The sequence below is a fragment of the Dendrobates tinctorius genome, unplaced genomic scaffold, assembly GCF_039654945.1.
Source record: "Dendrobates tinctorius isolate UK_male_01 unplaced genomic scaffold, ASM3965494v1 ptg000196l, whole genome shotgun sequence".
NCBI lineage: Eukaryota > Metazoa > Chordata > Amphibia > Anura > Dendrobatidae > Dendrobates > Dendrobates tinctorius.
The window spans coordinates 2,157,559-2,179,183 of NW_027361863.1; the positions used below are offsets into that span (position 1 = coordinate 2,157,559).

The 21,625-nt window shown below is 43.5% G+C and overlaps 1 protein-coding gene across 2 annotated transcripts in view; it reads left to right on the forward strand.

Moving 5' to 3' along the window:
* ENTPD1 (ectonucleoside triphosphate diphosphohydrolase 1) overlaps window positions 1-18,563 on the forward strand; it is a 131,468-nt gene extending 112,905 nt beyond the window's left edge. The window contains exons 6-10 of one of the 2 annotated variants that reach the window (XM_073552786.1): window positions 2,410-2,625; window positions 5,023-5,283; window positions 7,024-7,137; window positions 7,229-7,366; window positions 14,581-14,754. In XM_073552786.1, the coding sequence (XP_073408887.1) occupies window positions 2,410-2,625; window positions 5,023-5,283; window positions 7,024-7,137; window positions 7,229-7,366; window positions 14,581-14,619 (768 nt within the window). In that variant the 3' untranslated portion in view covers window positions 14,620-14,754. Of the gene's footprint in view, window positions 1-2,409; window positions 2,626-5,022; window positions 5,284-7,023; window positions 7,138-7,228; window positions 7,367-14,580 lie in introns of both variants that reach the window. The other variant, XM_073552785.1, reaches the window with a different exon arrangement.
* The last annotated feature ends 3,062 nt before the right edge of the window (window positions 18,564-21,625 follow it).

A 21,625-nucleotide genomic window follows, 5' to 3' on the forward strand; every position in this document is an offset into this window, starting at 1 on the left:
AATTTTATTCCCGAATTGTAATAAAAAAATTGCACAAAAATAAGTAATAAAAAAAGACAATTATTTGCATAGCCCAACTACTGTGTATAGTCATTAAAGAGGTTTTACAAGATGCAATATTGATGATATTTATAATAATCAGTCTTTAATTGATGGAATTCATTGCAATAGGTACAAATTTCCCAGGCTGAAAAGAGACAAACGTCCTGATTCCTCTTATGCAGTTTTTTTTTTTTTTTAATTAGTTTTATTTTTTGGGTCTTTTGGTATTCTGTGACATACAGTGAGTACGGAAAGTATTCAGACCCCTTTAAATTTTTCACTCTGTTTCATTGCAGTCATTTGGTAAATTCAAAAATGTTCATTTTTTTCTCATTAATGTACACTCTGCACCCCATCTTGATTGAAAAAAAAACAAAAATGTAGAAATTTTTACAAATTTATTAAAAATGAAAAACTGAAATATCACATGGTCATAAGTATTCAGACCCTTTACTCAGACACTCATATTTAAGTCACATGCTGTCCATTTCCTTGTGATCCTCCTTGAGATGGTTCTACTCCTTCATTGGAGTCCAGCTGTGTTTAATTAAACTGATAGGACTTGATTTGTAAAGGCACACACCTGTCTATATAAGACCTCACAGTGCATGTCGGACCAAATGAGAATCATGAGGTCAAAGGAACTGGCCAAGGAGCTCAGAGACAGAACTGTAGCAAGGCACACACCTGTCTGTATAAGACCTCACAGTGCATGTCACACCAAATGAGAATCACGAGGTCAAAGGAACTGGCTGCAATGAAACTAAGAGTGAAAAATTTAAAGGAGTCTAAATACTTTCCGTACCCACTGTACAGGTGCTTCTCACTTAATTAGAATATTATCAAAAAGCGAATTTATTTCAGTTCTTCAATACCCAAGAAGTATAATTTCTCCTTGCGGAGAATGACATGCTAAGCATGTCGAGGTGAGGAGACTTAAAGCCGCAATGCTCCTCTGGGAAATATGCTAATTATGCAAATTGTCTCTTCAGAGAGGAAGAGGACTAGAACTCTAGTGCCACCTATTGGAGGTAGCAATGCTAAAAGTCAATGTTGATCCTTTAACGAGCCTAGTTACATGACTTAGGATAAAAGCCAAGCCACCTCGACATGCTTAGCATGTCATTCTCCGCCAGGAGAAATGATACTTCTCGGATATCGGTCAGACGCCTCTCTCACAGCCAAACCAGATCTCCCACTTTGCACTGATGAGGGGCAGTACCCCGAAACACAGTGTCTGCAAATGGAGATTCTGGCTTGGCTTTTATCCTAAGTCATGTAACTAGGCTCGTTAAAGGGTCAACATTGACTTTTAGGATTGCTACCTCCAATAGGTGGCACAAGAGTTCTAGTCCTCTTCCTCTCTGAAGAGACAATTTGCATAATTAGCATATTTCCCAGAGGAGCATTGCGGCTTTAAGTCTCCTCACCTCGACATGCTTAGCATGTCATTCTCCGCAAGGAGAAATGATACTTCTCGGATATCGGTCAGACGCCTCTCACACAGCCAAACCAGATCTCCCAATTTTCACTGATGAGGGGCAGTACCCCGAAACACAGTGTCTGCAAATGGAGATTCTGGCTTGGCTTTTATCCTAAGTCATGTAACTAGGCTCGTTAAAGGGTCAATATTGACTTTTAGGATTGCTACCTCCAATAGGTGGCACTAGAGTTCTAGTCCTCTTCCTCTCTGAAGAGACAATTTGCATAGTTCTTCAATACAAAAAGTATTATATAGAGTTATTACAGAGTGATCTATTTCAATTGTTTATTTCTGTTAATGTTGATGATTATGGCTTGCAGCCAATGAAAACCCAAAAGTAATTATTAGAATACTTTATAACACCAGCTTGAAAAATGATTTTAAAATCTGAAATGGCCTGTGCGATTCAAGAATTTATGCAAAATCAAAAATGCTTTTTATTTTTTTTTGTCTTTTTTGCACCTTTTTAAAGCCAAAAATTGCATGTTCTGCTAAGATATTGCAAAAATTGAGCATAAAAAAATCAGGCCTATATAAAATCACTCCAGGGGAGTTCTAGAATATTGTGTCTAGAAAACAAAAAAAAAAACACACAACCACATTGAGGAATATAAAAAAGGCAAACGTGTATAAATAGACTTAAAAAAGGTGCAAATGAAAGGAAGAATTTGGTGCAAGTCAATCACAGACCAAAAAAACACCAAAAACTAGTAAAATAAGAAAATAAATGCATTAATGAATCGGCCCTAAGTTCATATAGTTTAGTCTAAAATACTGCAACGAGGAAGGCGATATCTCTCATGAGGCAAAAACGGATACCTAGAAGTTAACAGGCACCAGCTGATGACCATGGTCGTGTAATCAAATTATTTTTTATCTATTAGGAATTGTCACAGTCTCAATCGGTCAGAACGTCCGGTGCCCTAGATCTCGGAGGAGCGTCAACGCAGATCACGTTCGAGTCCAGGGAAAATATCGAATCAGAAGATAATTCCCTACACTTCCGATTGTACGGAAGGACTTATGACATCTATACGCACAGCTTTCTATGTTACGGAAAAGACCAGGCCCTCCGCAAGCAGCTGGCTAACAGCATAGCGGTAAGTCCGAGTCCAAAACGCTCATATCTGATGGAGCAGAATAGCCTGATCGTGCAGCCCTGTGATACTTCTGCTCCTTCTGGTCCTTTGCTAATCTATGGATAGTAGGAAGGAAGGGAGGAAGCACCTGACTGCAGGATCAGACTACATGAAGAGTTTATTTGTAGTCTGTAAACCTGGAGATACATAGTTCTGCCTAGGAGCTGTAGACACAAAACATTGAGATTTTTTTTTTTTTTAAATTTTAGATGTATTGGAGTTACAGTATATGAAATTTGACTATACATAACATAACCTTTGGAGTAGAGCCAAAGGAAGCTGATCCCTCAGGGACTTTCTGAAGCAGCAGCCAAAAAAAATTCTGTTCAGTTTGTTTTGGAAACGCTAAATCCGCAGCCTAAGGCCTCATTCAGACGTCAGGTTTTTTCCCACATACGTATTAGTTTGATCAGAGCGCGGTCCAAGTGTTAACATTTTTTTTCTATATGTGGAGGAAAAACAAAAATTTCTCCACTCTCTCCTTTCTGACACTCCGTGAAAGTAAACTTGCATTGCCGATTTTGATCCAACCCTCTCATCAAAATTACGAGATCCGTGATTGAAAAAACAAAAGCATGTGAATGGCCTCGTAGACTACTACAGGTAAGAGCGCTATGCGTGAAAACCATAAATGGCGATCGTTCTCGAAAATCTGACATCTGAACGAGGCCTGAATTTGCATGATAAGGATTTTACATCCTCAGCGCAGATCAGTATCTGCTGCACATTTTCTCTCCAGCATGTTTAGAACATTGTTAGTACGTTAACCGCAGATGAACAGTTCCATGGAGGTGGAATCTATTAGTTGAGGATCATCTTTTTTTCGCAGTTCTGGGATCCTGGGCTCACATCTAACCAAGGACAACATCTACATGGAGATGTATGTTAGTTTGGGTTTCCTCTAGTTTCTGTAAGAGCAGTGAATTTTATATATGACCCCTTAAATCTTAGGATTGAAGGATGACCTAGAATTCAAAGTCCCACAGATCATAAAGTGCTGACGAGAGATTAGCAAATCAATGTAAAGGACCCCATTGTCCACCAGCCTGGCCAGGCAGTCCAGTAATCCTCTTCCTACCTGCCGGCGACCACAGTTCCTCTTTTGATCCGTCTTCGTACATGCGCCATGCCATGATGATGACGTTGCCCAGGCCGCCTAATCCAAAGAGAAGCCAGAGATGCTGACTGGTAGGAGGTCATTTACAGGGCTCTAACCGGTAGCCATGGAATACTGACCTGGACCAGGGTCCTGGCAATCGATTCGCGTATCTCTAGAGCTGAAATATCCTAGTAATATACCATAACTTTATAAGACGGGAATACCCCTTTAATAGACCATAGCTCAAAATGTTGGATTCATTGCTATGCTTAAGCAGACTAAAATATATCTTGCGTTCATCTGCTTTAGGAACATTCTTACACCCCACAATTGATGCTGAAAAAACATAATTTTCCAACCTAGCTCAGCCATCTTTTTCCTGCCAGCTGCACAATGGCGGCAATTAACAGTTTTTTTTTTTTAATTGTTCCCTTTCCCTCCTATTCCGGGTTATTATATCTCTTGCTTCAAATAGTTAGAGTATTTCAGTTGGGTAATTGTTTCTACAAATTGCTCTGCGATTCTTGTTTCGCTTCTAAAACTTTTTGCACTAGCGGTTCTGATGTATTTATAGCAAAATATTAAGTTGCTATCACATGAAGTGTGGGGATTTTAGGCTTGGGGTGGTTAAATAAAGTCTATTGTGCTTTACTGTCGCTTTTCAATGGATGTAGAGCACTATTATCCAGCGATTATGGATAGTGTTATGGTAGAGAATTATTGAAAATGTTCTAGGATTAAATATAGTTCAGAAATGTCCACGTTACTGAAATAACTAGTGTTAATAGAAAGAGTCCAAGACCAGCTAGGGTTTATCTCTCTGCTATTTATGTTCTTTACCCTGCACCTATCTTCTGGTTCATTTTAGGAAGTAGGCGGCTTATTCTCCAGCAGTTCAAACTTAATCCTTTATTTTGTATTTGGTGGTTTGTTTTACTCACTCTGGGATCTCTTTCTATTTCAGCACACTTTCCCTTCTGTAGGTAATTTACACTCTGCTCTGCCCTCCAGTTCTTTAGGAGGAACGTGAAGCGCTCGACGGCCTTTCAGGCAGCATAGGTCCAAGTTGCCATGGTTTAGTCTGTGGTTAGGGCAATTCAGCTCACGCAGGAACCACTAGGGACTGGGAGGTCAGGATCTCTAGTCTTTACAGGAACCGGCAGGGTCAGTAGCAGTTTTAGTGTCATACCTATTTTTCTGAGTGAGTTACTATCATAACAATGAGTCTCTGATCATCCCTCCATTTATCTCCATTACAGAATCTCCATAATGTCTCCTTGTTGGATCCTTGCTTTAACTCAGGATATACAAGAAATCTCAATACAACTGATCTCTACAATAGTCCCTGCGTATCTGATCGAAGGACGCTGTCGGCACCACCGAGCATTCGAATCTTAGGGACGGGGGATTATAATCTATGCAAGCAGAAAGTCCAGGAAATCTTCAATAACTCCCATTGTAGCTACTCCAGATGTTCATTCAACGGCATTTTCCAACCCGTTTTACAAGGGGAATTTGGGGTAAGACTCATTTATGTCCTAATAGGCTTAGAGCCTTTCGCTGTGTCCTGTGAGTGGTGGCCTTTGGCTCGGTGATGTTCCATATGGTCACAAATTCTAAATAGCAAGACTGGAAGCGGCATTAGATAGTTGATATTTTCAGGCAGGTGCATCTTGGTCGCATACAGTATCCGGAACAAATATTGAACTTTCAGTTCACTGATGTGAATTATGACATTACTCCTTGCATCATTGCTGATCGAATACCCATACTAGAATTGCCTAATATAAAACTTTTTATAAACAAATATCAGATACTTTCCAACATCCATCAAACTCGATGTAATTTAAAGAGAATATATCATTAGAAAATGAGCTATTGTTTAAATTTTTAAATTTTTGGGGATATTTTTTAATTTTCAATATCTCTATATATTAGAGGTGAGATAATCGAATTTTAGGAAATTCGATGGATACTGCAAATTACAACAGCTTGCAATTTTATTTTTGCAAATTCCCAAAAAAAAGTGGATGCCAATATTTTTCACAAAACAGAAGATTGCATGAGCCAAACAAGACCGTCATGACCTCCAGCACAGCCCTGGGCTTCCCCGTGATGCCTTGTAGATGTTATAACGTCTAGTGCCTAGTGTGATAAAATCTAAACCCTGGTGACCAAAAAAAATCACAAGAAACCAGTCTCTGGTCACCAGGAGAGATAACCTCTAGTCAGGTATCATAGTGGGAAAATATTAATTCCCAAGTAAGGGTGCCGTCACACTAAACGATGCACCAGCGATCCCGACAGCGATACGACCTGGTCAGGATCGCTGGTGCATCGCTGCATGATCGCTGGGGAGCTGTCAAACAGGCAGACTCACCAGCGATCAGGACCAGCGAGGACGCTGGTATCCAAGGTAAATATCGGCTAACTAAGCGCATGCGTCGCTTAGTTACCCGCTGTCTACCTTACATACCAGCTTACAGCGCTGGGAGCTTGCTGATCGTTGGTCTCCTGCTGCCACATGCAGCGATGCGCGCTGGCCAGCGGGAGACTAACGATCAAAAAATGGCCCAGGAATCAGCGATACCCGGCGGGAGGGGGGGGCGGTCGCTGATGCGTGTCACACACAGCGATATCGCTGGTGAGATCACTGTGGCGTCACAAAATCTCATCCCTGGTGTCCCAGTGGACAAGAATATTGTCCATATGTACCTAGTATGACTATAGCATTAATTCACTGGGAGACCAGATTGATTTTAATCTAGTCCCAGGTGACCCAGTTTTATGACATCTACTCCCAGGCAACCCAATGGATTTAAATTTTTTTTTTGCAGGTCATCAAGTGTGATAGCATCCAGTCTCTGGTGCCCTAGTGTCCTGATGTCTTATCTATCCAATCCCTAGTAACCCAGGGTGCTACTGGGTGACTTATTGAGCTTGAATATAATCTCTGGTGATCCGGTGTGATTGTAATAGACTGAAATGACCTAGTGTTATAGCATCCATATTCTATCCAGTGTGATATAATCTAATCCCTGGTGAGCTAGTGTTATAATAACCAGTTCCTGGTGGCCCAGTTTGATAGAATCTAACCCCTAGTCACCAGGTGTGATTGTATCAAGTACCAACGTTAATTGGCCATTAGTGTCGGCGTCACGAGTCCCATTTGGAGAGTGACATAATCATTGAGCAGGGACATAATACATGTGCGTGTTGCATGTAGGGCTTCTTATATTCTCCATGTCATCTTCCTACAGGCGTTCTCCGCTTTCTACTTTGTTATGGACTTTTTAAAACTCAGTAAGGAGAAAGTTTCTCTGGACACAGTGAAGGAGACGGTGGAAAGACACTGCTCTAAGCCTTGGAGTGAGGCAAGTCTCTTACTACTTCTTAATTGGATGGTGGGAACATGGTCTTAAATTATCTTTTCTAAAATTTTGTTTTCATTTTGTATTCATGAAGGTAAAGAACGAGTCGGGAAAAGTCAAGGAAAAATATCTAAGTGAATATTGTTTTTCTGGAGTCTATATACTAACACTTCTTGAACTTGGTTATGGCTTTAACTCAAGCATCTGGGAGGATATCACATTTTTAGGCAAGGTAATGGTATTTTCTGCTGCTAGATAGATAAAACTCTTGATCAAGTTATCTATCTATCTCCCCTCATGTACAACACCAGTGACCCTGTCACATATTCCCCCCTTCTGCCAAAAGACAGGGGCTTTAGCACCTTCGTACACCAAACAGGGAATTCGGGAGAGGGCATCTGCATGCACTTGTAACCTCCCGGGTCTATGTACTACGTGGAACCTGAAATTCTGGAGGCCTAAGAACCATCTCGTCACCCGGGCATTCTTACCCTGTTTCTCCCTTAACCGTCTCAGGCTGGTTTCACATTAGCGCTTTTTTAAGCGCACGCATGGCCGGGGGTAGCTCCGCCCCGAGCCGGCTCTCTGCCCGGCGTGCCCTCCCCTTGCTTGTAGCGCCGCCGCCTAGCGCACAGCGGCGCCTGCGATCGGCGCACCCTATCTTTAGCATAGGGTGCGCAGGCCGTGCGCTAGTTGCGCTTTGACCTGCGCTGCGCACTTTTGACGGTGCGCCGAGCACGCCGAAATCCGAAAAGTTTGATTTTGGCGCGCACGGCGCACCGTCAAAAGTGCGCAGCGCAGGTCAAAGCGCAACTAGCGCACGGCCTGCGCACGATCTGCGCACCCTATGCTAAAGATAGGGTGCGCCGATCGCAGGCGCCGCTGTGCGCTAGGAGGCGGCGCTACAAGCAAGGGGCGGGCACGCCGGGCAGAGAGCCGGCTCGGGGGCGGAGCTACCCCCGGCCGTGCGTGCGCTTAAAAAGCGCTAATGTGAAACCAGCCTTAGAGGGGCATGATCGGACACGAGTTTGAGCCTCCAGCCTAGTAGATAATACCTCAATATATCCACTGCCCATTTTATGGCCAAACACTCCTTCTCCACAATGGCGTAATTTTTCTCGCAGGACAAACTTCCGGCTCAGATGCAGGATGAGCTGCTCTTCCCCATTTATCTCCTGAGACAGCACAGCTCCTAACCCGACTTCTGAGGCATCTGTCTGGATCACGAACTCCTTGCTGAAGTCTGGTGCGACCAGAGCCGGATGTTTACACAGAGCCCGCTTCAGCTCTTGGAACGCCATCTTTGTGTCAGTAGTCCATTTAACTATGGTCGACTTGATACCTTTAAGAAGATCAGTCAATGGTGCGGCGATTATATCAAAACTTGGGATGAATCGCCGGTAATAGCCCACAATTCCAAGAAACGCCCTCACTTGCTTCTTGGTGAGCGGTTGCGGCTATTTCTGAATCACCTCGATCTTAATTATTTGCGGTTTAATTTAGCCCCTTCCGACGACATAGCCTAGGTACTTGACCTCTTCCTTCCCTATAGCACACGTTTTCGGATTTATTGTGAACCCTGCACTTCTTAAAGCATGCAGAACCAACTGTACCTTTGGCAGATGACTAGCCCAGTCAGATCTACTGTAAATACTACTATGTCATCAAGGTACACTGCGGCATACTACTTATGCGGAGCCAGGATCCGATTTATCACCCTCTGGAAGGTGGCCGGGGCACCCTGCAGACCGAAGTGGTATCCTGGTGTATTGAAAGCACTCATCAGGCATTGACAATTCTGTCTTCTCCTTGGCACTCTAGGACATGGGGATCTGCCAATAGCACTTTGTCAGGATCAGGGTTGTAATGTATCTCATGGGTCCAAGTCTCACAATGAGTTCATCCACACGAGGCATCGGGTAAGCCTCAAAACTAGAGATTTCATTCAGCTTGCGGTAGTTGTTGCAAAACTGACGATGGGACTTGACAATCCACTTTTCAACTCCTTTATCACCCCGAGGTCTAACATCCTCTTCACCTCGTTGGATATCACCTCTCTCTGTGCTTCTGGAATTCTATAGGGCTTGAGGTTCACCCTGGCAGGCGGTTCCGTCAACACGTCATGTTCGACCACCTGCGTTTTCCCCGGCAACCCTGAGAATAGGTCCCGGTTCTGCTGCAACAGCTTCCAACACTGTTGCCTCTGGGCTTGTGTCAGAGTTTCTGCAATGGTTACATCATCCACGGTAACTTTGGGACTGGCTACCAGGCAAGGGGTGTCCATCGGTTCTCGGTCTCGCCAGGGTTTGAGCAAGTTCATGTGATAGACCTGGTGCGGCTTCCTTCACCCTGGCTGGTGTGCTTTTTAATTAACTTTGCTCAGTTTTTCCACCACCTTGTATGGGCCTCTCCACTGTAGGGCTAAGCACTAGCATGCGGTCCCCGGGCTGGAACTGACTCAGCCTCTTTGATCGGTTATACACCCTCGCTTGTGCTTCCTGTGCCTGGAGAAGATGCTCCTTCACGATAGTCATCACTTTTGCCATTCTCTCCTGCAGCTGGGCAACATGCTCCTGTGTGGTGATGTCCAGGATGTTGACCATAAAGGAGCTCGAACGGTGAGAAGCCAGTAGAGGCCTGGGGCACTTCCCTGATGGAAAAAAACAGAAGCAGGTAGTCCCAGTCTCGACCATCCTTCTCAATTACCTTTTTGAGCATTGCTTTCAAGGTTTTATTGAAGCGTTCTACTAGGCCATTGGTCTGTGAATGGTACATTGAGGTTCGCAGCTGGACAATCTGGAGGACCCTACACAGTTCCTTCATTACTTGCTTATGAAGGGGGTTCCCTGGTCTGTCAAAAGCTCCTTCAGCAGACCTGTCCTAGCAAAAATATGGACAAGCTCCCGGGCCATGCTCTTAGCAAGAGTTCCTCAGGGGTACTGCTTAAGGGCACCGGGTCGCATAGTCCATGACCACTAGAATATATTGGTGCCCTCATGCAGACTTAACTAAAGGCCCTATCAGGTCCATGGCAATTCGCTCAAATGGGATCTCTATTACCGGTAACGGGACTAGAGGACGACGGAAGTGAGAAGAGGGAGCGGTTATCTGGCAGCTGGGGCAGGACCTGCAATAGTTTTGGATCTCCCGGTAACATCCCGGCCAATAGAACCTCTGCAATATTTTCTCCTGTGTTTTCTCCACCTCCAGATGTCCCCCCAAAACATGCAAATGTGCCATGTCTTGAACCCTCCACCGGTATGGCCCTGGAACCAACAGCTGCTCCACTATTTTACCTCCCCTCAGTGTAGACACTCGATACAACAATTCGCTATTGACTGCAAAGTGTGGGTACCTGGTGTGAGCCCCCGGCTCTTGAACAACCCCATCAATCACAGATACATTTTCAAAGGCCCCTTTTAGGGTAGGATCCCGCATTTGTGTAGTCCCGAAATTTTCCCCAGACATCCCCAGCTCAGGAACCTCAGCCTTGCTGGTCACCGCTTCGTCTTTATCACCAGATAGGACACACAAGGGGAACTCCTCCACCTCCTACTGCGATGGGGATTCATCAGGGTTGCACTGGCTCCTTCCTGAGTCACTGGGCATCCCTGCTTTTCCCCACAAGTCCCAGAACAGGCTGAAATCCCGCCCGATTATCACGGATTGTAGTAAGTCTCTGACTACCCCGACCTCTTGGAACTCCGTACCATGGCTTGTTTTAATCCACACTCTGGCAACAGGGCAGTCTTTGGAATCCCCGTAGATACAGCGGATGCCCACGTTTCCCTGTGATCAACTGGTGGGGAAGCGTGGCCCTTATCAGGGTCACCAAGCTCCCAGAGTCCAAGAGTCCTGACACCAGTACTCCCCATGATTGCGGCCCCTCTCCAGGCTGATAGTCCACCCTGCTGACTGGGTAGGCATAATACGAGCAGCGCCTGCCTAGGCTGAAATCCATCTGCTCAGAAGACATAGAACAACGGGTCGCTATGCATCCAGGACTGTGACACCACCAGCAGATCAGGTCTTTAGCAACAGCCTTTGGTATCCCCTCAACGGCTCCTTGGGACCTTGGACTTTCCACAGTGGTGGCTCTGTTACCCCTCTTTTGGGACTCGAGCTCCTGCTGGGTATCCCAGTATGGAGATGTACCACCCCCTGCTCCTTCAGTGTCCTCTCGACCACCTGGTACCTTTCTACAAGGCTCACCAGGTTATCCACATTCCAGGGGACTCCTTGGGCAACTCAGGTCAGCACTGGCCTGGGGAGCAAGTGAACAAATCTGTCCATGATGACCCGCTCGACCATCTGGGCTGGAGTGGAGGACTCGGGCTGCAACCATTTCTGAATCAAATGCAACAAGTCAAACATTTGTGAGAGGGGAGGTTTGTCACCACGATACACCCAGTGATGAACTCTTTGGGCTTTGACAGACATAGTGGCCCCTGAGCGTTTCAATATCTGTTTTCAACTTGGCATATTCCTGGGCATCCTGCAAGGTCAAGTCAAAATAAGCTTTCTGGGGTTCACCTGTCAGATAGGGGGCCAAAACCTCCGCCCACTGCTCCGGGGGCAGCCTCTCCCACTCTGCAACCCGTTTAAAAACACCTTGATATGGTGGGAGGGGCTTTCTCTGCTGCGGACATCTCCCAGGAGTTCCATCTGTCTCTGCTGTTGTTGCCGCAGCTGTATTAGGAGATTATTAGATTTCTGTTGTACCTGGTGCTGTTGCTGCTGGCTCAGGATCATGTACTTGAGTAGCTACTCCATTTTGTCCAAATGCTATTTCATTCCTATAGCTGCCTTCACCCAGGCCATACGGTTTATCCACTGCTGCTACACGTGTTCCTGGAACGTTGCCCGCATTCTACACCACGTGTGAGGGGTTGACAGGCTTAACTGCTCCTCAAGGTAGACTCAGGCACACGGGTGGTTAAAGTCTCTCAGTGGTTTATTACCTCATAAAACAAAATGGTAACAGAAAAACAGCCTGTCTGGCTCAAATGAAAATAGAGAGTTCATATACAGTCCTGCCCAGGTCCTCTGGGACTACACATATGGCAGCTCTTGCAGGAGCTAGCGATTCGGAGGCTTGCATTTCCTCCAAGCACTTAGAGAAAAAGAAACTGGCTGGACATTTAACTCCCCTCCATCCACACCCTGGAGGTGGAGATATGGTGGGTAGGCTTCCCGCCCATCTCTGACCTACCCACCTTGAAAGCCATGCTCATTTAGCAACTGGATTGCTCTCAGCACATATCATGCTGGAGAAAACACATATGGCTTTCACATCACACAGGAAAGCAATCTTTGTGACATATATCTCCCCTCATGTACGACATCAGTCACTCTGTCACACTATTATCTATCATTCTATTATCTATCATATATCTATCATCTATTATCTATCTATTGTCTATCTACAGTTGTGGCCAGAAGTATTGACACCCCTGCAATTCTGTCAGATAATACTCAGTTTCTTCCTAAAAATGATTGCAAACACAAATTCTTTGGTATTATCTTCATTTAATTTATCTTAATTGAAAAAACACAAAAGAGAATGAAGCAAAAAGCAAAACATTGATCATTTCACACAACTCCAAAAATGGGCCAGACAAAAGTATTGGCACCCTCAGCCTAATACTTGGTTGCACAACCTTAAGCCAAAATAACTGCGACCAACCGCTTCCGGTAACCATCAATGAGTTTCTTACAATGCTCTGCTGGAATTTTACACCATTCTTCTTTGGCAAACTGCTCCAGGTCCCTGATATTTGAAGGGTGCCTTCTCCAAACTGCCATTTATAGATCTCTCCACAGGTGTTCTATGGGATTCAGGCCTGGACTCATTGCTGGCCACCTTAGAAGTCTCCAGTGCTTTCTCTCAAACCATTTTCTAGTGCTTTTTGAAGTGTGTTTTGGGTCATTGTCCTGCTGGAAGACCCATGACCTCTGAGGGAGACTCAGCTTTCTCACACTGGGCCCTACATTATGCTGCAAAATTTGTTGGTAGTCTTCAGGGTATGTGCACACTTTGCGGTTTCCGCAGCGTTTTTGGCTCTGCAGAAACGCAGCAGATTCTGCTGCGTTGTACAATACCTTTATTTCCTATGGAAATAAAAAAAAAACTGTGCACATGCTGCGTTTTTTTCCGCGCGGTTTTGCTGCGGTTTTCAAAACGCAGCATGTCAATTGTTTGGTGCAGAAACGCTGCAGTTTCACACCTCATCCATTATGAGGTGTAAAACCGCAGGGCAAAACCGCAGAAAAAACGCAGATAAACCGCTGCACTTTGTCCTGCGGATTTCTTGCAGTTTTCTCTACAAAATCCGCAGAGACAAAAAACTATGTGTGCACAAACCCTCAGACTTCATAATGCCATGCACACGGTCAAGCAGTCCAGTGCCAGAGGCAGCAAAGCAACCCCAAAACATCAGGGAACCTCCGCCATGTTTGACTGTAGGGACCGTGTTTTTTTCTTTGAATGCCTCTTTTTTCTCCTGTAAACTCTATGTTGATGCCTTTGCCCAAAAAGCTCTACTTTTGTCTCATCTGACCAGAGAACATTCTTCCAAAACGTTTTAGGCTTTTTCATGTAAGTTTTGGCAAACTCCAGCCTGGCTTTTTCATGTCTCGGGGTAAGAAGTGGGGTCTTCCTGGGTCTCCTACCATACAGTCCCTTTTCATTCAGACGCCGACGGATAGTACGGGTTGACACTGTTGTACCCTCGGACTGCAGGGCAGCTTGAACTTGTTTGGATGTTTGTCGAGGTTCTTTATCCAACATCCGCACAATCTTGCGTTGAAATCTCTTGTCAATTTTTTTTCCGTCCACATCTAGGGAGGTTAGCCACAGTGCCATGGACTTTAAACTTCTTGATGACACTGCGCACGGTAGACACAGGAACATTCAGGTCTTTGGAGATGGACTTGTAGCCTTGAGATTGCTCATGCTTCCTCACAATTTGGTTTCTCAAGTCCTCAGACAGTTCTTTGGTCTTCTTTCTTTTCTCCATGCTCAATGTGGTACACACAAGGACACAGGACAGAGTCAACTTTAATCCATGTCACCTGGCTGCAAGTGTGATTTAGTTATTGCCAACACCTGTTAGGTGCCACAGGTAAGTTACAGGTGCTGTTAATTACACAAATTAGAGAAGCATCACATGATTTTTCGAACAGTGCCGATACTTTTGTCCACCCTCTTTTTTATGTTTGGTGTGGAATTATATCCAATTTGGCTTTAGGACAATTCTTTTTGTGTTTTTTCATTTAAGACAAATTAAATGAAGATTATAATACCAAAGAATTTGTGTTTGCAATCATTTTCAGGAAGAAACTGAGTATTATCTGACAGAATTGCAGGGGTGTCAATACTTTTGGCCACAACTGTATCTATCTATTTATGTCAACCTACCAATCTGTCAATCTACTTTTCTACAGATTTCTTTCTGTTCCACTTCTGCAGATCCACGGCAGTGACGCTGGATGGACACTTGGATATATGCTGAATTTGACCAATATGATCCCATCGGAGCTTCCTCTTTCTCCTCCGCTGTCTCACGGTGGTTACGTTGGACTCATGGTCTTTTTCTCAGTTTTCTTACTATTCGTCCTTTTGACTTGTTGGCTAAGTTTCCGAAAGCCAAAGTGTCTACAGAAGGGCATCATTTAGGACCATCTTAAATTGTGGATCACTAGATGAGATTTAGGAGCTGCTCCGTGGATTCGCCTTGCCGTGGATTCATATGGTGATGACTTTGTAGACCGGATTAGCCAGGACGAGAAGAGAACATTGAGACTTTCCTTACAATGTGGGACCATACAAGCCATGCTTGGAGCACACACAACTCTAGTTCTTGAATGGAATATTTTATCAACTTCATATTTATGAAGCTTTTAACGAAGATTATTTTTTCATAAGGAAGATGATGGAAGACTGTGAGTAGACTAGACTAAAAATAAAAAAAATCTATGAACGTACCAATGGGGTTCACGTTCAGAACTATAAAAAACTGATCTCAGGTGACATCATATAACTAGGTCTATTATTGTATTTTTATAAGCCCTTTTCGTTTATAATTGGTTGCATTCCTTTGTCCTTGTCAAGAAAGCCATAGCATTGCTATTGTGTATTCCAACACATTTATATATAAAAAAGAAAAACAAGAAAAAAAACTTCAAATGTCACTGTGGTGTGAGTGCTTGACCAGACACTGTGTCTTTAAGTGCAAGAAATAATTTTTCATGTTGAGCGAGATGATATTTCTTTTGTAAATATGGCCTTAAAAAAAGGACATATCACTAGTTCAAAAGTGGCCAGTTTTTGCTCTTTTTATTCCCACTGCTTCCCTGAGTATTCCCTTTTTTAAATCCTCCATATGGTTTCCTGAGATATGGACTTTTTCTATTTAGTGTTACATTTTGTGGTCTTAGGTACCAAGGGGGCGTAAATATGCAGAGCAATCTAAAGACACGCCCCCGAGGATCTGAGAATCATGCCATCTTGGTAAAGACCATACAAATTGGCATATATTATAAAATGGCCCATATCTCCAAAACCATATGGCGGATTTATTTAAAAAAAAAAACAAAACGGAATCATCAGGAGAGCAGTGGAAATAAAATGAGAGCAAAACTGGCCACTTTTGACCTGACAACAGGTTCTCTTTAAAGGAGTTATCCAGCGCCATTACGACCTACTGAGACACAATCACTGTGGGCATGTGCCATGCACGTGTCCCGTTCATTAGAATAAGACCCCTGCCGATTGTACACGTATAAGTGAGTGAGTCTCAACCGCGCTGGACAATCCCTTCAAGAATGTTTTATCAACTGTCTGACAAAGGGATGATATAAATGAGAAAAAAAATGTTATGAATATACTGTATGTCTACAAATGGGCTTCTAGATTGGCTGATAGGAGCTGCTTTGCATATTTTTTTTTCCCATAGAGCTTTGCAAAGAAAATAAGTCTCCACAATTCGTTGAGTTAAGCGCAAGTAACTCCCCTCCTCTCCCCTAATGTGTGATTAAACACTCCAGAGTATGAAACGTGTATGTACTGATTAATTTCCTACTAATATAAATTATTACATTTTAAATCATTTATATTTAAAGTAGACGTAGATCGCTTTTCTAATATAAATTTAGAAATACTCCTAATAAACATAGTGTAAAGAGGGAATCCGTCACTATGACTGTACATCAGAAGCCAGTGGTCTGGCTGTACAGGACTTAGTACAACAAGAAAAATGATACCAGTCTTGTAGTAATCAGATGTATCAGAGCTGAGAAATCCAGCTTCTAAGCCACATGCAAATTAGCCAGGAAGTGCATTGGGGGCGTATAATGTACTCAGAGGACATCGCCTTCAATGCACTTACTGGCTAATTTGCATATGGCTTAGAAGCTTGATATCTCAGCGCTGGCACATCGGATTACTACAATATACTGTAGGTGTCATTTTTATTGTTGTACTTGTAGTCCCCACCCACCTGCCTTGAGTGACAGGTTTTTCCCTATACATGCACGCAGGGAGAGAACTGCCACTCATTGGAAGGTGGGTGGAGAGCAGACACTGGAGACCTGCCAGTCAAGCATACGTCGCTGAATTAATCAATGTATCCACATTCAGGCTCCCTTTAAAGGGAATCTGTCACCCCATTCTTGGACTATCAGCTGCCAGCACCGCCATCAGGGGCTTATCTACAGCATTCTGTAATGCTGTAGATAAGCCCCTGATGTAGCCTGAAAGATATGAAAAACGAGTTATATTATACTCACCAGTGGGGCAGTCCGGGTCTGGTTTTGGTCCGATGTGTGTCGCGGTCCGGCACCTCCCATCTTGTAGCGGTGACGTCCTCTTCTTTGCTTCCCATTGCAGCTCCGGCACAGGCGCACTGCTCTGCCCTGTTGAGGGCAGAGTACTGCAGTGTGCAGGTGCCGGACCAGGTCAGAGAGGTCCAGCGCCTGCGCACTGCAGTACTTTACTCTGCCCTCAACAGGGCAGGTAAAGTACGCCTGCGCCGGAGCCGCGACGGGAAGCAAAGAAGAGGACATCACTGCTACAAGATGGGAGGCGCCGGACCACGAAATCCATCAGACCAAGACCGGACTGCCCCCGGGTGAGTATAATATAACTTGTTTTTCTTATCTTTCAGGTTACATCGGGGGCCTATCTGTAGCATTGCAGAATGCTGTAGATAAGCCCCTGATGGCGGTGCTGGCAGCTGATAGTCACCTCATTTTTGGACTATCTCTTTAAATAATAAAATTGTTGACGCCTTTAGCCGCCACTAGACGGAGCTTACTGCATACACTACTTAGAAATAAAAAAAATGATATGCAGTAAGCTTTTATGCTCCCTCCAGTGGTGACTATAATTTTTATCCTACTATGTCTATGCAGGGGACTTGGAGCTTTGTATCAATAAAATGGAACTACAACTGAAAAATATATTATAAGATTGATCAATAGCGGATCCAGGATCTAACATTGATATGGTGTTAAAAAGTGAGCATCAAAATGATAAATCTTGGCAATAGAGGGTCACAAAACTGCTCTCTGATACAACCACCAGGGGGCGCATGAAGACATAATTTGGTCCCATTAGATAGGTCCTAGGCGGATGCCCATATAGAGCGTCATTGTCTCCTCTTCATCCTAGTACCTTTGTAGGTACAGGTCTGTCTGCCTGGGAGATATCCAAAGAGGGGGTTTCTTTCTGCTCCATGTATTGGGGAGTCTCTTTAAGAAGACTAGGAGCTGATAATATATTAATGGATTAAAGTCAATCAAAAACCAGGGTTTCCAATAATAATAATATAATAATAATAATAATATTCTAAGTAAACTTTTATAATGGGGTAAACCAGGAATGGTATGACTGGTCAGGCAGTGTTCCCAGCTGATGGAGGCCTTAAACCCCCTTCCACCTACCATACAAACATGATCTCAGCTCGTTGAGTTGCCAATTCTGGGGTCCTAGGGCACTCCCCATCGCTGTATATGGCATGTCCATCGGACCACCAGGTCTGCTTTTCTGGGTCATATTTTCAGTTTGATCATAGCAAAAGACATGTAAACCAGCCTAAGACGGGCCGATTATAACACAGAGCCGATGGTCTCCTGCCGCCATGGTAAATACGCCGGTAATGGTGAGCATTGCTTGCAGGTTCACGCGGTGGTTCTGCAGAGCTGCGCTCATCACATTTCATGAGTATACAGCCCTATGACGTATACTGCATTATACCTATAATCCGTACCTTACAAATGCCCAAGTGTTTGCAGCTATGTCTGGTCTGGGAGAGACTTGAAAGGGAAATTTGTTCAAAAAATAAGAAGAAATGAGTGTTTTATGTACTTTATAAAATGTATGTAGTTCTATATGACATGATGAAATAAACATATCAGGTTTCTTAGTTTTTATTGCTTTATTATGTTTGTTTTATGTACTCATGAACATACCGCTCGTATGATCCATCCCAGCCTGAATCTGTCATTTACTTAAAGAAAATATTTTACCAGGTTTCTGCTTGCCAATCTGAATAGTGACAGAAACCCTGATTCCAGCAATGTGTCACTTAGGGCTTGTTGCTGTAATGTTAGCTGCTGCTAGTTCTCTCAATCACAAGCTCTTTTACCCCGCCGACGCCGTTCGTGCCTCTACTGTGTATAGACAGAAAGTTGTCAATCAGTTATAGGGCCTGGGGCTAGCCAGAGCTCATGAATATTGAGGATTGCAGAGCAGGAGCTCACCAGTGAGAAGACTAGCAGAGCTGCAGCAAATAAAGAAATGGTTTATAATAAGTACAGCAAGAAGCCCTGTAAGAGACTCATCAATGAAATCCAGGTTTCTGCTCTTACTTTTTGTTGCTCTCAGACTTGGCAGCGTAAGCTTTAATTGAAAGCTGAGTGGATGGAGCCAAAGTGATGAGATGTCACAGGGATACAGTGGGGAAAAAGTATTTTGTCAGCCACCAAGTTCTCCCACTTAAAAAGATGAGAGACCTGTAATTGACATCATATGTAGACCACAACTATGAGAGTCAAAATGAGAAAACAAATCCAGAAAATCACCTTGTCTGATTTGGCAAGATTTATTTTTTAAATTATGGTGGAAAATAAGAATTTGGTCATTAACAAAAGTTCATCTCAATATTTTGTTATATATCCTTTGTTGGCAATGACAGAGGTCAAACATTTTCTGTAAGTCTTCACAAGGTTGGCACACACTGTTGGTGGTATGTTGGGCCATTCCTCCATACAGATCTTCTCTAGGCAGTGATGTTTTGGGCCTGTCGTTGGCCAACACGGACTTTCAAATCCCTCCAAAGGCTTTCTATGGGGTTGAGATCTGGAGACTGGCTAGGCCACTCCAGGACCTTCATATGCTTCTTACGAAGCCATTCCTTCATTGCCCTGGCGGTGTGCTTGGGATCATTATCATGCTGAAAGACCATCGACTTTTCATCTTCTATACCGTTGCTGATGGAAGGAGGTTTGCACTCAATATCTCGTGATACATGGCCCCATTCATTATTTCATGTACACGGATCATTCATCCTGGTCCCTTTGTAGAGAAACAGCCCCAAGGCATGATGTTGCCACCCCCATGCTTCGCAGTAGGTATGGTGTTCTTTGGATGCAACTCAGCATTCTGTCTCCTCCAAACATGACGAGTTTCGTTTCTACCAAACAGTTCTACTTTGGTTTCATCAGCCCATATGACATTCTCCCAATACTCTTCTGGATCATCCAAATGCTCTCTAGCAAACTTCAGACGGGCCCGGACATGTACTGGCTTAAGCAGGGGGACACATCTGGCACTGCAGGATCTGATTCCCTGGTGGCGTAGTGTGTTACTGATGGTAGCCTTTGTTACAGTGATTCCAACTCTATGGGCAGGTCATTCACTAGGTCCCCCCCGTGTGGTTCTGGGATCTTTGCTCACCATTCTTGTGATCATTTTGACCCCACGGGGTGGGATTTTGCGTGGATCCCCAGATCGAGGGAGATTATCAGTGGTCTTGTATGTCTTCCATTTTCTAATTATTGCTCCCACAGTTGATTTCTTCACTCCAAGCTGGTTGCCTATTGCAGATTCAGTCTTCCCAGCCTGGTGCAGGGCTACAATTTTGTTTCTGGTGTCCTTTGACAGCTCTTTGGTCTTCACCATAGTGGAGTTTGGAGTCAGACTGTTTGAGGGTGTGCACAGGTGTCTTTTTATACTGATAACAAGTTTAAACAGGTGCCATTACTACAGGTAATGAGTGGAGGAAAGAGGAGACTCTTAAAGAAGAAGTTACAGGTGGGTGAGAGCCAGAAATCTTGTATGTTTTTAGGTGGCCAAATACTTATTTTCCACCATAATTTGCAAAATAAATTTTGCCAAATCAGACGAGGTGATTTTCTGGATCTGTTTTCTCATTTTGACTCTCATAGCTGTGGTCTACCTATGATGTCAATTACAGGCCTCTCTCATCTTTTTAAGTGGGAGAACTTGAACAATTGATGTCTGACTAAATACTTTTTTTCCCCACTGTATAGGCTTGTTCACACATTGTTTTTGTCCTGAATTTTTGCCAGGTAAAGAAACGCAGCGTTTCTACAGTTCCAGTAAAGTGAATGAGATTTCTGACAACTACTGCACATTCTGCTTATTTTTTTCTTAGCAGATTTGAACCTTCAAAGTGTTTTTTCCATATCTGCAACGTGTCAATTCGTTCAGCATCTTTACAGCATTTTTCGCATAATCAAATGAATCAGGCGGAAAAAAAAAAGAAAAGTCCACGCATCAAAAACGGATGTAAAAATGTAACAAAGATAGGTGTAAAAGTATACTGCTCAAAAAAATAAAGGGAACACATCCTAGATATCACTGAATGTCAAATTCCAGTTGCAAATCTTTATTCATTACACATGTAATGCATTGAGAGCAATAAAACATAAAAATGATTATCTTTTCTATTATTTCTAAACACTGTTATTTGGTGATTCCTTTGTATCCCCGTTCGTACTGCACACACACACAAATGATACACCATTTGAAAGGTAAACTTGCCCCCTTCAGCAAGAAAATAGCCAAACAAACCACACATCCACGATTTCATCACAAAATACAGTTTAAACATTAATTTTTATAAACCTGCAGTAAGGAAAAATGACCTGCAGGTGGCACCACAGTATCCCAAAGCACACTACCAACACATTTGTAAACATGCACTGCTTTTTTGCTCATTACTTCGCCCCACACACACACATGATACGCCATTTGAAAAGTAAACTTGCTCACTTCAGCAAGAAAACAGCCAAACAAACCACACATTCACGATTTTATCACTAAATACAGTTTAAACATTAATTTTCATAAACCTGCAGAAATACACAATGACCTGCAGGTGACACCTCAACCAGAAAACATTTTTTGGCCTCTACTTATCAAACCAATTTATTGTATTACCAATCTACATATATAAATACCTAT